Here is a 16,683-nt window from a genome sequence, read left to right as displayed (position 1 = left end):
GTGTCATAAACATTATCTCCATGTCATAAACATTTTATGACTATTGGCCTTAAGTGACATTCAGTTATGGCAAAGAATTGAATGTCACTTAAGGCCAATAGTCATAAAATGTTTATGACATGGATATAATGTTTATGACTTATCTATGACTTTGTCATGACATTATTATGACACAGTAATGACATGCTTATGACACCGGCGTCAAGTTAAGTGTTACCAAAAAAAGCGTCATTAGCTGTGGTTGCATCACCCTGACGTATACTACTGAAAACATGTCAATGACCCGTATGTTCACATTTTTTTGGCCCCATGATCATCTTCAATGACAAATCTAGACATTTGTGTTCTCAGACATAACTTGATTCAACACTACAGTGGCAATTCTAAAACACTTCTTTCCCCAGACATCGTTTCTGTTAGCATCAACACTCCTACAAGAAATGCATGGAAAGTTATCATTTTAAATTGATATCATTGATCGGATTCATAGAAAAATGTCCGTGTCACTAAAAGGCTCATGCTTTAAGACAAAGGAAATATCTTTACTAATCTAATAACATGCAAATTAAAATGTAATGTAAATCTACTAAAAGCCCAAAATACAATGCAGTTAGATCATCTTTACACAGAATATAGCCTACGAAGGATAAAGGCTTTTACTGAAAGCATGCAAGGGTTAAACCTGGTTGTATAGCCGCCTCAAAACCTTGACCCCCCCAAATAGTGTCTGAAAATAGGTCAATCCTGCAATATGTGTTTGTCTTTGTATGCACAGATGGCATTACAGCTTGATTCCTAGCTACGAGTAGCTCTACAGAGAAAGACCAATGACTATTGTACTTTGACCTTTGTATAGTACGTTCTGCAAAGCACTTTTGTTTCTCTCTCTGTGTAATGCATTAAAACAATAACTGCAATAAAACCTTTGAATGCATCTCCGCCGTGCATCTCTACTGTTAAGAGCAGAATGGCTTTCAAGCTCAAACAAACACATCAAATTGACCCCCTTTCTGGACCACTTAACAAGTTAGTAATGCATGCATTATACTGTATTTCCAGTAGGAAAAAGAATCGTGGAAAACTTGCCTGTAGTTTCACTGCTTTTGGCGACTCTGGCTGTTTATTGCAAATAAACAAATGTTGAGTTAGAGGCGGTTTTGCCAGAGCACATGGACTGGAGACAAGCCCAAGGTCCCATTTATTTTAGAAACACGCTGCTGCAGAACAGGGGTGCATTTCTCAAAACCAAAGTTGCTTACTATATTAGCTACTCTGTTGTTTTCAATGCATTTTCCCATTGACAACTACCAAAGTTGCTAACAGGCTAACAACTTCTCTTTTGAGAAATGCACCCACGCATTGTTTTACAACTGCATGCGACCAATAGCTTAACCCCAAACCTAGATAGATTTTTAACAGTATATGCATTTTCTCTATACAGTACATCGACACGGTTCAGTAAAAAATGCTGAGGTTTGCCCTTTTTGCAGTGGTTTTCCACAGCCAGTAAAATATGCTGCAAAGGTTTGGGGGAAAATAGATCGCTTTACTACAAGCCACACTCATTCTCCATGGAGGGAAGTCCCTCGTTCCATGACCCACTGGGAAGCAAGCTGGTTATCTGAAGCTATACAGTGATGTTTAAAAGGTCAGGTCAGCAGCACTGATTAACACAACAATTTGGGCACGTTGTTCTTCATCAAAGTGCAATGTGACAACATTGCACTTTGATGATGGACAAAGAGTCGGAAAACTCAGGCTAATAATACCTTTGGGGACGTTAATCAGTTTTGTGGACATTTATAATTCCTTTTCAGTTTAATATTTTTGGTCCAGGACTGCTCTCGCTCTATCTGTTCTCATACAACTAACTTCTCCTCAGTGAAGAGAAGAGAAGCCGCAGTTACGTACCAGACAAATGCAACTGGCTATGGTGATAATGGAACTACAGTATACTGTAGGTACTGTAGTGTGGGTGGACACACGGGGCCAACTATCCGCTCCTCTACAATAGGAGATTGTGAATCTGAAGTACTAGTCAACTGCAGCTGCCTGCTGTACGGTGATAATAAGACTATGGTGACAGAGTGGGTGGACAGGTAGGGGGCGAGCAGAGATATTATTATTACTATTAAGCGATATAGCTCACTTCAGCTACACCACTAGTGTTACTCAACGGGGACTCCACAGCCCTGCAGGGGGCACTGGTGGAGAGCACTTGGGGTCAAATTGTAAAAGAAAAAAAGAAAAAAAATAGAACAAAAATATTGTGTGCAGGACTAGCAAAATCACATGAAAACTGAAAATGAAGTCTGCGACACCAAGCTCCCGGGAGCTTGGTGTCGCGGACTTTTTTTTCGCAGTTTTCAGGAGAGCACTTGGAGGCCATTGAGAAGGATGCAGTTGAAGGGGGCTGCAATTGAAGTGCATAAGTCTATTTCCGTTGGCAGGCTTATGATGAAGTCAAGGGGGCATTGGGAGGGGTATGATGAGGTCCAGTGGGCTTTGTTTCCACTGAGCTACAGAAACACTGACGATAGAGGAGCTTTGTCAATGGTTGTATGTTCCTATGGGAATGTAAAGGCCTGAGTAAGTCAGTTGAAGAGATACTCACTGGAATGTTATGGTCTTTTCTTCCTTTATGTGAGGAGGCGACGTAGGCGAGGTACTGGATCACCTTCTTGGTGTTTTCTGTCTTGCCTGCACCTGATTCACCTCTGTGGCAAAACACACACAAATCACATCAAATCATTCATTAAAAATACAAGTTTATCATTTTATTTTCAAATAATTAGCAATCAACAATTTAAATGAGCTTTTGAAAACGATATATACACAGTATACATCCATTTTCAAAAATCTCAGTTTCAATTGCCTGGATGATACCGTACTTCAATTTAAAAAAAAAAAAAAAAAAAAGATTAATGGAAATAGAATTTAAATGGCTTTGTGCTGTTTTGGAAAGGAGTGTTTGAATTTTAATTCAGCATAGAGCATACCAAAAGAAAAGAACAGCCCCCAAATGTGTACCTCCAAACCCTATTTTCAAAAAGCGGAATAAATGCTAATAGGAGCTGTGAGGACTGGCGTTGCAGATGCAGCAGAGGAGGCCTTGGTGGTAAATCCCTGTGTATTTACCTTTATAAACCCCCTGTATATTTGCCTTGCGTTTTAGGGGTCTGAGTCAGCGACTGAGGTTTTTGGTTGGGATCATCCGGGGTAAGGGGATGGGGCCTGGGGCAGAGGGGTGCAATCTCTGGGTCTGGAGTGATGACAGCTTTTGTGTGTGTGTGTGTGTGTGTGTGTGTGTGTGTGTGTGTGTGTGTGTGTGTGTGTGTGTGTGTGTGTGTGTACACCCCCAGGCATAAACAATCCTGTCACTGACACTCTTGAGTCAATGCGCTACAGCCTTCCAACAGAAACTGACACCAGTGGTTACATCAGTAGCGCCACATTTGGCAGCGTGGTCAACAGTGTTCCAACAATAAAACTCCTAAACTCGCAGCTCTGGTTTTTGCTGATCTAAGAACGGGAGGGGGATTATGCGCCTTGTTTGTATCGGCATCGGCCTTCTTTCCAATACACACAGGCTGAGTCTTAATAGCTGCCCTTCAGTTGCTTCCAACGTCCCCAATCACGCCTCCATTCTCACACCCCGTCCGGTGAAGAAATCAAGAGAGGAATGCGGAATCCCTCCTGGCCTCCCTCCTTCATCCTCATCCTCTTGCAGTTTGGTGTATTGAGACTAGGGCTGTGCAATAATCTAATTTATATCCTGATATCAATATTGCTGTCAAACAAAAGCAAATTTCATAATATCGATTTGAAACAAAAAAATAATAATTTGTCTATACTGCTTACATGTAGGTTACGCTAAGCGTAATACATTCCCCTCTATGTGAACCATTTTGAGCACAGAACAGACTTCCTAACCAAAACTCATGCAGAACACCACTGTGTGTTTCTCTGTGGCCCTCCCCTCACACTGTACTGATGGGAGGGAAGAATGTGAATTATTTAGCACAATTATTTGTCTATCGTTATTTGACTATCCTCTAAAAAATCGTGATATCAATATTGATGATATTGATTTTTCTCCTCATACAGCAGCCCTAATTAAGACTTTCCTCTATATTGCGAAGCCTCGAAGGCTGACTAAGCCAGAGGACAGAGGGAGCAACTGGAGGATGGATATCGAGTCTCAGCCACAATTTGCAGCCAAGAGAGGCCACTACGGTGGCTGGCTGGAGCAAACAGGGTCGCTGGCAGACCGAGACGAAAACAAACGCAAAAGAAAGATGTGGTTACATTACGCTTGTTGGAATGCAGCAGCTCTTTGACAAAAGTTTGACAGATAACGTCCAAAATCACTGCGTGTTGACCATCTAGGCGTAATGGTCATGTGTTTCATATTAGGATTGTATCTTTTAGTGGAGAAGTTTTCCCCCGCGCAAGCAAGGCCAAAATGGCATCATAACACCATAAATCATGGCACATTATCTGGACCTGATCTCTTCCATGACAAATACAAAAACCAACAGTGCAAACACCGCCAATTGGCTTTCACTTCCTAAAGCCAGGATTGACGGTCTCTTCCTAGAAGTGGGAGGCACCGTCTGAGCTACAGCTCTTGGGTAGAAGTGGGGGGCTTTGCGATGCCTGTATTTGATCTGTGAGTGCAATTATCTGCTGATGGATTGGGGCCAAGAGAGCTCGGTCAGGGAGTTAATTTCACTGTAGAAGCATCCCCTCACTTAGGTCCTGGACATTTACCCCCGCTATTAGTCATCAGCTTGCACAGGCTGTTAGGTAGGCCATGTGGAAATAGACACCAGACTAACATGTCCACACCACACAGGGGCACAGACAAACTTTTTGGGGGCTCTTGGCCTATAAGGTCATAGGTCAGGCCTGTTTTCAGGCCGACCAGAGCGGTGCTGGTGCCCTAAATTGCTTATCTGAGAACCATCTGCGTTCATACTGGGTTTTGAACTTTTCCGCACGTGACTGTATGTTATCTGGATGCATCTGCTGACGTCTACATTCGTGTAACAATTTGGGGGGAAAAAAACGTATAAAAAACAAGTATTTTTCGATTTGCATTGCGAACAAACTTTCTGGTTCACGAATGGTAAGATCTGCGGTATGAACCCGCCGACCTGTTCGCGATTAGGTGCAGGAACTGGCGCCGGCACAATTTTCAGTTGGCCTGAATGCGCCATTAAGGGCAGATTATAGTTCAGCAACTGCGCCCGTTGTTGATGTTATAGATCTGCACACGAGGTCTCTGTCGTTAGCCACATTTGGCTACATAGCTACAAGACCACAGTACAGTAGTCAGACTACAGGCATTGTGCCGTGAGTGCTTAACTGATGTATAGTTTGTTTGCTACTTACTAATTCAGTCATTGTAGCTTCATTTATTTACACACACTAGAAAGAAAGCGTTCGGATTTCACAGAGTATTGACAGTTTTGCTCTCGTAAACTACCGGAGAACTGTGCCGCCACGAGAATAAGGAAGTAGCCAGACGACCAATCACAGCGCCTTTTCTCTGCGACCTTCGCAACCATCTGACGCGTAGTCAAGATTTTCTTGAGGCGCGCGAGGACGGTTGCAGAGCCTCTGCGTGGGGGGACGTGGTTGCGCACAGACGGTTGCACAGGCTCTGCAACCGTCAGTGCCAATAAGTATAAATTGCCCTTTAGTGAGAGAGACTTGTGGAACAGGTGAGCACCAGGAGGCACCTGCTCACACCTTGAGGCCTGTGTGGCCAGCGTTGGGGCTAGTATGCTCCTCTGAGGCACTCAGATCTTTGGATTTACCTGGAGTGCCTTTGGACTTGTAGGCCAACTGTGGACCTCTGTATTTTATGGATTGTTGTGGGGCTTACCCTCACACTTCTTAACTTTGGGGAGCCAGTATCGAGGACAGTAAAGGACTGTGCTCTCCTGTCAGTGGAAGACGTTTTGCTCTCAATGGTCCGAGGGGCCATGAAAGTATGTTGGTACCCGCGTACACAGCATCCACACAGAGTCTTAAATGTCGACCAACACGCACGACCTGTGAGCATCATGTATTTGCAAACTATTCATTCATGCAGCTTTGACTGACGATTTCTGGGCCCAGGGGTGGAGCTATAGAGGGGCGAGCAGGGCATTTACCCCGGGGCCCAGGACCTTCCTGTATTAGATATGGGGGACATTTGTAGGCTGTATGGGGGCCCTATCAATGCCTTGCCCTGGGGTAGAGATGTCCCAATCCAGGTTTTTGCACTTCCGATCAGATACAGATATTTTATTTCACTTCCGATCCGATTCCGATACCGGCCGATACCGATACCGGCCTATCGGAGTATTTAAGTTGAAAGTTATTTAGCCTACTTACTTTGTTGTCACAGTCATGTTGAAAAGGGCTTTTACTCTTAGTAACAACTAGCCAACTGAATTAGGTGAATTTGAGTAATACACAATGGTTTTTAATGAGAAACTGACCTGTTTTTTTTTCAGATATTAATAAACACAAAACAGGAAAATGGATCGGAATTCTGGATCGGATTTTTCCGCGCATACCGATCCGCTCCGACAACCCTACCCTGGGGCCCTGTATGTAATTGTTCCGCCACTGTCTGGGCCCACTTTTCTCATCAATCTGTGGGCAGGACGGAGGTTCAAAAGGAGGTGACAAATATTTCTGGTAGCAACGTTTCCAGCAACTAAGCATATACACTACTGTAACCCCAAATCTTTTTTTTCTTTTAAATGATTCTCTCGTTTTTATGTATTGTGATTATATTTCTATTCCTAAGGTGACCTTACGCCTTCTATAAGGTTTCATATAACAAATAAAATGTATTATTTGTTTATTCATTGGTGTGTGTCATTTCATGTCTCTTTACCGTTTAAAAACAAAGGTGGGCTGATATTGACAAATGCAGTGAAGAGAGACCACGGAGGTGTATAGTGAACTAACTACCCATTAATTACATTTATGTACAAACTACTGTATTCATGCAGCTTTGACTGATGACTTCTGGGCCCACTTTTCTTATCAGTCTGAGGCAGGACAGAGGTTCAAAAGGAGGTGACAAATATTTCTAGAAGCAACGTTTCCAGCAACTACAACTAAGCTTGCATTGTTGTTGTGCTGTCTCCCTCTGGCCACTCGCTCTGTTGACTCTGGGAAAAGCGCGGGGGAATCTGGTGCACGCACTCGACTCGACTCCTCTGCGTTCCTCATCAGTGAGCTGTAAATCATAACGCGAGGTTGCAAACTTGAAGAAAACGGCACGCAACCAGCAATGCCACTCCATAGTCCTCCTGGTTTGCACGGTGGCCAAGGATTTTCCTGAATTTGTTATGAAAAGCAACAAGCCGAATTTTGCAGCTTTGCAACTGAGTATTATGCAATGCTGCAGACAGACAGCTTCCCCCACCTGCTCCCTCCCTACGCCCAAAAACAATGCAGAGTAGCTTAAGACACTGAATCAAGACTTGCTAACAAGGGTGTTGTTGAAGTTTGAATTGCGTCCCCTATTCCCTGTTCGCCAATTAGCTAGTTGTCGAGTAACAAGACTAATTAATAAGCCCTCCCAAAACAACTGGCCCAGAGTTAATATGAAAGGAAAGTTTTGTCAAGAACGCAGAGGATGCTCGCACATCACAGTAGCACAGGTGCTGGACAAAATAAAATAACTGAAGTGAATGATGAATGTCCGCAACACTGTTATTGCTCCCAGATTTTCTTTTTAAATCTGGGAGAGATAACAGTGTTGCAGACATTCATCATTCAGTTGAAGGCAGGTTTTGTGTCTTGTGCTTGTGTCTGACAAGGTCTTGCTAGGTTAAGACACCAATCAGGACTCGCTAGCAGCACAGGGCTCCCTGGACGAGTGTCAGTTCCAGAGACAGGCAGGGACAAGGGCCAGTGGCTGGCTGCAGGAGACTTGCTCAGCGTCAGCGAGATGGTGGTGGTAACTGCAGTTTACATTACAAATAGCGGAAGATGTACAGCTCCAGCAAGTCTTTGGCAGTATACAAAGGGGGGTGATGACTAAACCAGATGTAGAGTGGCGGACAAGACTGATAGCATTTGTTGTGCTCGTTGACAGACAAGGGGTCTCGTATTGCTTCCATCTGGTCAGGCAGGAATATCTTATAAGGGGGAAAGCATATGAAGAGTTCAGATGCAAAACCCTCTAACTCCATTTCTGAAGACCTGCACTTATATATTTTTCGGGAACCCCATTGTTGGTTTTGTTTAAATTAATTTACTTGATAATACATATAAATATTTAAATTACATAAATAATATCGAAATTATGCAATTTTGATAGATTAGTATTACATAAAAATTAATTATGAAATGTTTCTGGAAAGGCATTTAGGGCCTCTTCATATACAGTACTCTGTGATCCCAAATCTTTCTTTTAAATACATTTTCTCGTTTTTATGTGTTGTGATTGTATTTCTATTCCTAATGTGACCTTATATCTTTCATGTAGAAAATAAAATGTATTATTGTTTATTTGTTGTTGTTATATAAACTGTGTGTCATTTCATATCTCATTATAACCATTTAAAAACTGAAGTGGGCTGATATTGACAAATGCAGTGAAGAGAGACCATGGAGACGTACAGTGAGCTCACTACCCATTAATTAGTGAAGTGTAAATGTGCTGACGGGACAAGTTACTTACGTGCAAAGAATTGATTGGTCCTCACGATCTATAAGGGAGAAGGGAAGAAGAAGAAGAAGAAAAAAAGAAAAGAAATAAGTAAACAGGCTGGATAATGTGCTCTGGCATGGTCTCATGGCCACGTCACATCGTTTTGACAGAGTCAAATGATTCCTGCAATCCAAGTTCCTATAGTTATAAATATAGTATCAAATTTGAAAAGCAAATACACAGAGGTATGAATTATTCCATTCGGGCCAAACAAAATAGCAGGCTTGGCTGCAACATGAGCAGGGTTGTGGAAATATATAAATGCAATGAATATTCGTCTCTGGTTCTGAAATGTGGAAAGCGGCAGATCGTATTTACATGCGGTGTCCATCAAAACTACCCTTTTATTTCAGAGAGATGTAGAGGCACAAAGAGGCGATGGAAAGAACTTTCCAAAGCACACATCATGGGAGAGGAGAGGAAAGGAAGGGCGGGTGTTTTTAAAAAAACAAATGCCAAGCCCCTGTGAGGGGGAGAGATAAGGTGATCACGCTTAGTGTGTGCGTGTGCGTGTGTATGTGTGTGTGTGTGTGTCTGCGCGCGTGTGTGTGTGTGGACAGGAAACTACAGAGTTTGTGTCCAAAGCATTTGCTACCAGCACCTGATGTGCTAGACTAGAGGGCAAAAATGACAGTTCATGTGAGCCAGGACCTACAATTATGTGAATATCGGTATGTTAGAAATAGTGGTGGGCCGTTGTCGGCGTTAACGTGCTGCGATAATGTGAGACTCTTATCGCGCAATAAAGAAAATATCACACGTTAATCTATTTTCAAAATATGGGTTTTGAGTTTAGGTATGCACGTCACCATAGCGTCATCACTGCACTCCAGTTGCTTCTCCTCTCCACCTGTTTCTTCAGCAGACCTACTGAATATGAACAGTGTTTGCATGCTGAAAACATTAATCTCTCTGCTGTGGTAGGTGTTGTTTGAGTGCTTTTTCATAAGTGGTAGACTAAAGAGACGTTATTGTTTGAGGTGAAGCATAGAGAGACATTATTGTGTGTGAGTACCAGCTCGACATAGCCTACATTTCCTCACGCATTGCATGGAACACATAAACAACTTCCAGAAATCTTGCCTGTGCCACAATTGCAAAACATTCCGTGTGATATGCATTTGCATATGTGATATGCATTGTCCCTTTAAAGGAGCTGCCGCTCTTTTTAACAGTCAGTGGCAGATTCTGTCTCTCTCTCTCTCTCTCTCTCTCTCTCTCTCTCTCTCTCTCTCTCTCTCTCTCTCTCTCTGCCCATTAGAAATGCTGAATTGTCGAGGTCATTTTGTTTAAATAGCCTAAATGTTTGATAGATTTATCTGTAGGCCTAGCTACAACTTATAGTACTGTTCATTTTGAAATTTCAGTATCTTATAACTGTAAATATTCTATTCGACACACTTTACAAATATTGCAGTGATTTTTTCCATCACCAAGTATCAACATGCGAAATACGAAGTAAAACACCCCTGTATTCCTGTTGTCAGGATGTCCTAATGTACAGTATCACCACAGTTTCAATCCCCCGGAGACCATTCATAGCATCTTCTCCAAATATCAAAGCTGAAGAAACCTTGCCAAGCAGTGCAAATTTATGTCCAAATTGGTATTGACAAGCCAGCCTAAATGTGAGTTTAATTGTGAATATTAAGTCTCTAGAAGATTGTTTATGGGAACAACCCGTCGTTTTTCGAACTGTGTCTGTGCCTATTGGCCAACGCTTTGTCATCACTCCCTCAAAACCCTGTCCGCTTTGCATCCAAAAGTCCGATTTGCATCCAAAACCAATCTGCTGCGTTGTGATTGGCTAGCCAGTTTCAGGGCCTGGGATATTGTCCGAGGCTACCTAGTGCACCCATAACTTTGACACTAATTTATTCACGTACAGTAAAATGTAAATACTTTCTAAAAATGAAATGTAAATGTGTGATGGACTCTTTCTGAACTCTTCAGCCTACTACACGATGACACCTTCATGAACGACAAAGCAAAAGATCTATCGCTATTGGGCTAATCTATAGCTATGGTCTAATAATATAGGCTCAATGAAATTTGTCAAGGTGATGAGAAGCCGATCATAAGCGCTCCGATCTTGGCAGCAAGGTGCCATGTGTGGCCCCACTCTGCGCCACCCCACTTCACCTCAAACAGGAATGCGAAATGCTTCTCTGAGATTGCCTACATATGACAACCAGTACTACAACATGCTATCCTCATTTAACCCATTAAAGCCTAGAACGCCTACTGAATACCCAAGCCCTTTCTGGGAAAAGGTGCCCTCAGCCTATAAAACCCTAACAGGGCTCCAGACTAACTTTTTGCACTGGTTGCACTAGTGCGCCTAAACATTTTTTTTAGGTGCACCAGCACAAAATTTAGGTGCACCGAAATGTTTTCACCACCCCATACACACACACGCACCTCAGCTTTAAAAAATAATTATTAAAAATAATAACAATAGCAATAATAATAGCAACAATAATCATTATTATTATTATTATTATTATTATTATTATTCTATTATTTTAAAAGACCTGGAGCCTTTCATGTGCTATAGGTTAGTCTTCCAAATGTGCTCCTTATAAAAGAGATGACAGTAGGCTACTGGCTACCTAACTAACACATCTTGGCTACAAGCAGTTTGGCTGGTAGAAAAGACCAAATTAGTAGCCTTTTAGTCAGTATGTGTTTGACTAGTAAGATCAACATACCAGCCTTTTCTGAAATAAGGCTACGCACACGGCACAAGCACAGAGTTACAATATGAAGATGGATGGATGGATGGATGGATGGATGGATGGATGGATGGATGGATGGATGGATGGATGGATGGATGGATGGATGGATGGATGGATAGATAGATTTTTTTAAACAAACCCTGCTAAAAATGTAATGATTTTTAAAATCATTAGACACAAATAGCCTAGCCTATGTTTACAGTGGAATCTGAGGTGAATTGGGTTTCGTCTATTTCCCCGTTTTTGAGCGCTCTCCCTCTGCATAATGATTGTGATATCTTAGCAAGCGCTACGAACAGACACGACAGCACTAGTGCGCTCGTTCGCTCACTCTCTCTCTCGTTCTCTCTCTCTCTCCCTCCCTCTATCGCGTGCTGTCTCGAGGTGCATGAACGATGCCTTGCAGACTGATAGGCAGTATGTAGCCTGTCCTAGTCGCTATCAAAAAACTCACAGAAGTTCCGACAGACTAGCGCGTCACCTGTTGTTTGGCCAGCTCTGCACACGACTGAAACGGGCAATTATCCGCCGTTTTTGTGTGCCAATGTTTAATATCCGCTCAAGCCATTTAGTTTTTCCCTGTGATTGTGACTCTCTCGTGTTTAAAATATCCTCAAGTCATTTTGCTGTTTTTACCGTGATTGTAACTGTCTCGCCCATTGCAAAACTCGCTGGCACATGTGAACTCGGATAGTTGAGCGAGGTTGAACATTCTATTCTGAAATGTCGGGCTGCCTGTGAACGAGGAAGGGGGAGAAAGCTACCGGTAGTTCAGCGGAGTTGAAGGAATGACCGCATCGACACGCTTTATTGTGTGATGATGGGCCACTTCTGTAGAATGACTATTAATTTTATGTCCATTAAAACGGTTGTTTGGTAATTGATTTTGTTCTACTGATGGCTGGTCGCACCGGTGCGCCTAAAAATATTTTTTAGGCGCACCATTGAAAAAAATGGGCGCATATGCGACCAAATTGGTCGCACTCTGGAGCCCTGCCTAAATATCTCAGCCTCCGTCCGAAGCACATAAAAACATGAAATAAGTTGCAAATAAAAGCTAGGACCCTTATCTTGCATTAGAATGTGTTCATTCAGCTCTAAGAAACCCACATTTTAAATTAAAAAAAACTCTACAATCTCAAGAGCCTGAATGCAGTGACTATGTCACTCCGGGCATCTAGGTCAATGCAGCGTATACACAACATCAGGCTTAAATGGGGTAAGGGAGTGAGTGTATGGGCAGATGTATGCAATACTGTATCATTAACATGATGTGTATTGTCTTGATCAATTAAGTGTCTACTCAAATCCCTACTGTTTTGTACCCTACTCTATTACCAATGAAACATGATTCGAGCATCCAAAACAGCGCAAAATCACCCACATAATAGTAGATTGGACATTTTATTGTAGGGAATCTGATGAGATTACGAGGGATTACAATCGCGGACATTTGTCATCTGTCAGACAGTGAGATTCATTCATCCACTGACCCACTTCTTCTTCTGCTGCAGTGCTGTGCAGTGTGTGTGTGTGTGTGTGTGTGTGTGTGTGTGTGTGTGTGTGTGTGTGTGTGTGTGTGTGTGTGTGTGTGTGTGTGTGTGTGTCCGTGTCCTTATGGTCCACCAGAGCTTTCCCATCTGACATGTAATGGAAGCCCCGGCAACCATATTAAAACCAAACTGGCGATTATTGAAGCAGCCGTAACAAAAAAAATCACCTTTGGCCTTCACTGCAACGAAAGCCATTTGCAAGCCCATTTGCATTGCATTACCTTACACACATTATGACAATTTTTATCCAAAGCGACTTTGTTATTTAAATACAGGATATTGGTTTCAGTCCCTGGAGCAATGTGGGGTTAGGTGTCTTGCTCAAGGGCACTTCAGCCATGGTAAAGCTGGGGATTGAACCTACAACCCTCTGATCTACTGTCCAAATCCCTTACCACTACATTTACAACATTTACAAATACCTGTACGATTATTCTCTGTGAGCAGTTCCGCTTAATGACCTTGATTCTTCTATGAATAACTACAACATTTTTCATCTTCCCATCTATAATCCAGTTGTAAACGAATGAAACATCTACAGCAGTGCTACTGCATTGCTAACTGTACTGACTTATTGATTCTTCAGTAAATAACTCATTAGTATCATAATCTATAATCCAGTTGTAAACGAACGGACGAGACACAAATGAGGGTAAATAGAGTATTAAATCAAACCATTCCCAAGCCACATGAAATTATGAGGGATAACCTTCCCCCCTCAATCCAGAGGTCTGACTCTGCCCAGCTGCTACCATTATACTGGCCACTTCCAAATAGGCTAGATCAGTGGTCTTCAAAGTGGGGGCCGGAGACCCCTATGGAGTCGCGAATGGTGCTAGGGGTGCCGCGGCAGGTTGGCTGGAAAAGCGGAATAAATAATTGAATAAATTCTATAACTTAATATGACAAAAAAATCCGAAAATAAGCTAAACAATATTACATTTAGTTAAGAATGTTATTACTGTATAATCTGCTGCATCTCTGAATATTACTACTATTATCATTATTATTTTCCATATCCCTGTGGCCTGTGGGGCACTGACTCACAGACATAGACTGGGGTTGTGAAAGGGGTGCACAAAAAAAATAGTGTGTCGCGGCCCCTGTATATGGGGGGCCTTGTCATGGTTGAGTTTGGGTTCCACTGGGCTAGATATGGCCACATTCAAATCGTCCACTTAGATCACCTCATGTCACGTCACGTCACGTCTCATGCAGGACAACGAGATTCAATCAGGTAGTAGGCGGGACGGGTATAGGCGAGCAAACAGCAGAGCTCTCTCCCGCTCCCGCACGCATGAAGCCTAGATAGATAATGAGTCCAAAAATAGCTGCCCGCGGCGGTTAAGCCGGCACGAGCACACGGGCACGGGGCACTGAGGAGGGAGGCGTGAAGTGGCATCTTTTCATCAGGGCAATATATGGAACATGGAGAGCCATAGCGGCGTGACTGATTCATCATTCAACGCTTAACAGTGTGGACTCAGTTTGCAATTCAAATTATGCCACAAAATAGAGTACCTACCTGCTGCTCCCCTTACACATGGAAGTATACATACCATAAAAAATAATAATGGCATCTTTTCTAGGCAATCTATGAAACTTGGAGAGGCACTGTGGGGTGACTGACTCAACAGCACTTATGTTGTATTGTTTGAACTGTATTCACAATTCAGACGCCTATTATGCAGAGTCATTTACGTAATCCCTTTAGCATGTAGGTAGTATTTAATATGACCAACAATGACATTCCAAGCGATCACAAGGAATACGCCGTACTGTATAGGAAATCATGGGTAAGCGGTTAGGGCGTCAGACTTGCAACCCAAAGGTTGCAGGTTCGACTCCCGACTTGCCAGGTTGGTAGGTGGAGTAATTCACCAGTGCTCTCCCCCATCCTCCTCCATGACTGAGCTACCCTGAGCAAGGTACCGTTCCGCCGCACTGCTCCCTTTCGGAGGCTGTCCCCTTGCACGGGTGAGGCATAAATGTAATTTTGTTGTGTGCAGTGTTCACTTGTGTGCTGTGGAGTGCTGTGTCACAATGACAATGGAAGTTGGAGTTGCCCTGTTGGGCTTTCTTTTGGCTTTCGAAATGGGTCATTTTCAGTTCATTTGATTTCTGGCAGAGGGCCAGCCAGGCCTTGCTGACTCAGTGCAGTCGAGGCCACTGATGGCGGGCGAGAGCGGCGCAGAGAGCTAAACATTTTAGGGGTTACAGCCAGGAAAGCATTATCATCATCATCATATCCAGGCACAGGACCAGGGCTGGAGGATAACACAACAGATAACACAAAGGGGCCATTGGACACAAGCCTCCTCCCTGAATTGGGGTCAAAGCAGGTCAGGCAACACCAGAGGAAGGTTAGGCTACATCCTTCTCAACCGACCTACTGTACGTACGCACAACAGCAGCCGTCATGGTTTCTATTAGGGGTGTAAATCACAGCCTCCATGACGATTCGATACGGTATCAATTTCTTAAAGCAGGGATTTGATTATGGATACAATTCGATTAATTGCCGACCGATACATTGATACATTTCGATTATTATTTACACCCCTAGTTTCAATCCAGATAGTCAAGGCAACATCCTTCCCAACTGACCTACTGTATGCACACACTTCAGCCATCATGGTTTCTATCCAGACCAGAGGTCGCGTTAACCGACAAATGTCCGTCATTGACGGATTTTTTTGAAGGATGACGGAAAATTCTGAAGCCTGTCCGTCATTTTGACGGATCATATCGAGGGTAATAATAAATAAATCGCACATTTGCTCTACTTGATAGGGGTGTACATAAACGTCGTGTGTTTCAATTTGGCATGGTTATCAGCGCAGAGACAATTCTGGCTACTATCCTTCGCCTTTCTCCCTCTCCCTGCTTCTCATCCCATGCGCAGCAGCAGAGCGCGCCTTTGCACTTGCTCCAAATAATGAATTACAATAACAACGATGATGCCACCATACACGTGTGACTTCGATTAATTTAAGATTCAAAACGATTTGTAGACCTAAGCCTACTACATTTACCGACTATCTGATTTTATGCCAATGACAAGGTTGTCCTCTTACCGTCCTTCATAAAAGCATGGTTTCATATCGTAATAGATCAGCCGTCGCTTCACTCCTCGCTTGAAAGATTAAAAAAAATATTCGAATAGCATGCTTGCTAGCCAGAAAATTCACTCAAAGGCAATGCTGGTTTAAAACGGTGGCTGGACATTAATCAGGAAAACAACGGATAGCCTATTCCAGAGCCTATATCAGGCAACCTTTTACAGCTTGACAAAAGTTGCCAGAAACGGCTACACCCATTTCGGTCATAGCTCCCTGATGTAGTGATTCCAGTGCTCTTGTCGCTTGCCTGGACTAAATCTTTCTGCTGCAAGACACTTTCCTTTCCATCGTGCACGCGTTTGAAGCCCAACGCGAATATTAGGCTATTTAACAATGCTTTACAATCGATGCATTAATAATGTAGAGCAAGAAGAGTGAGTGAGAGCTGTTGGATAAAGCCCAGCACGCGTCTTTAAAAAAAGTGCTTGTGGTGACCATAGCGCTGAACACTGAATCAGACGCACGTTAGTGAGAGATATCTGCAGTTTTTTAAACAGTGCAGTTAACTTGGTGATTGAATGTCGAGTGAAAGGGGATGTATT

General features: G+C 42.9%; 1 protein-coding gene across 2 annotated transcripts in view; it reads right to left on the bottom strand.

The window, feature by feature from the left end:
* LOC134451451 (myosin-10) overlaps positions 1-16,683 on the bottom strand; it is a 119,126-nt gene that overhangs the window by 60,327 nt on the left and 42,116 nt on the right. The window contains exons 4-6 of one of the 2 annotated variants that reach the window (XM_063201933.1): positions 8,699-8,726; positions 2,615-2,717; positions 1,087-1,116 (exon numbers count right to left, since the gene is read on the bottom strand). In XM_063201933.1, the coding sequence (XP_063058003.1) occupies positions 1,087-1,116; positions 2,615-2,717; positions 8,699-8,726 (161 nt within the window). The remainder of the gene's footprint in view (positions 1-1,086; positions 1,117-2,614; positions 2,718-8,698; positions 8,727-16,683) is intronic. The other variant, XM_063201941.1, reaches the window with a different exon arrangement.

This window comes from Engraulis encrasicolus, chromosome 1 (assembly GCF_034702125.1).
Source record: "Engraulis encrasicolus isolate BLACKSEA-1 chromosome 1, IST_EnEncr_1.0, whole genome shotgun sequence".
Lineage (NCBI taxonomy): Eukaryota > Metazoa > Chordata > Actinopteri > Clupeiformes > Engraulidae > Engraulis > Engraulis encrasicolus.
This window is presented reverse-complemented; position numbering and strand designations above follow the sequence as displayed.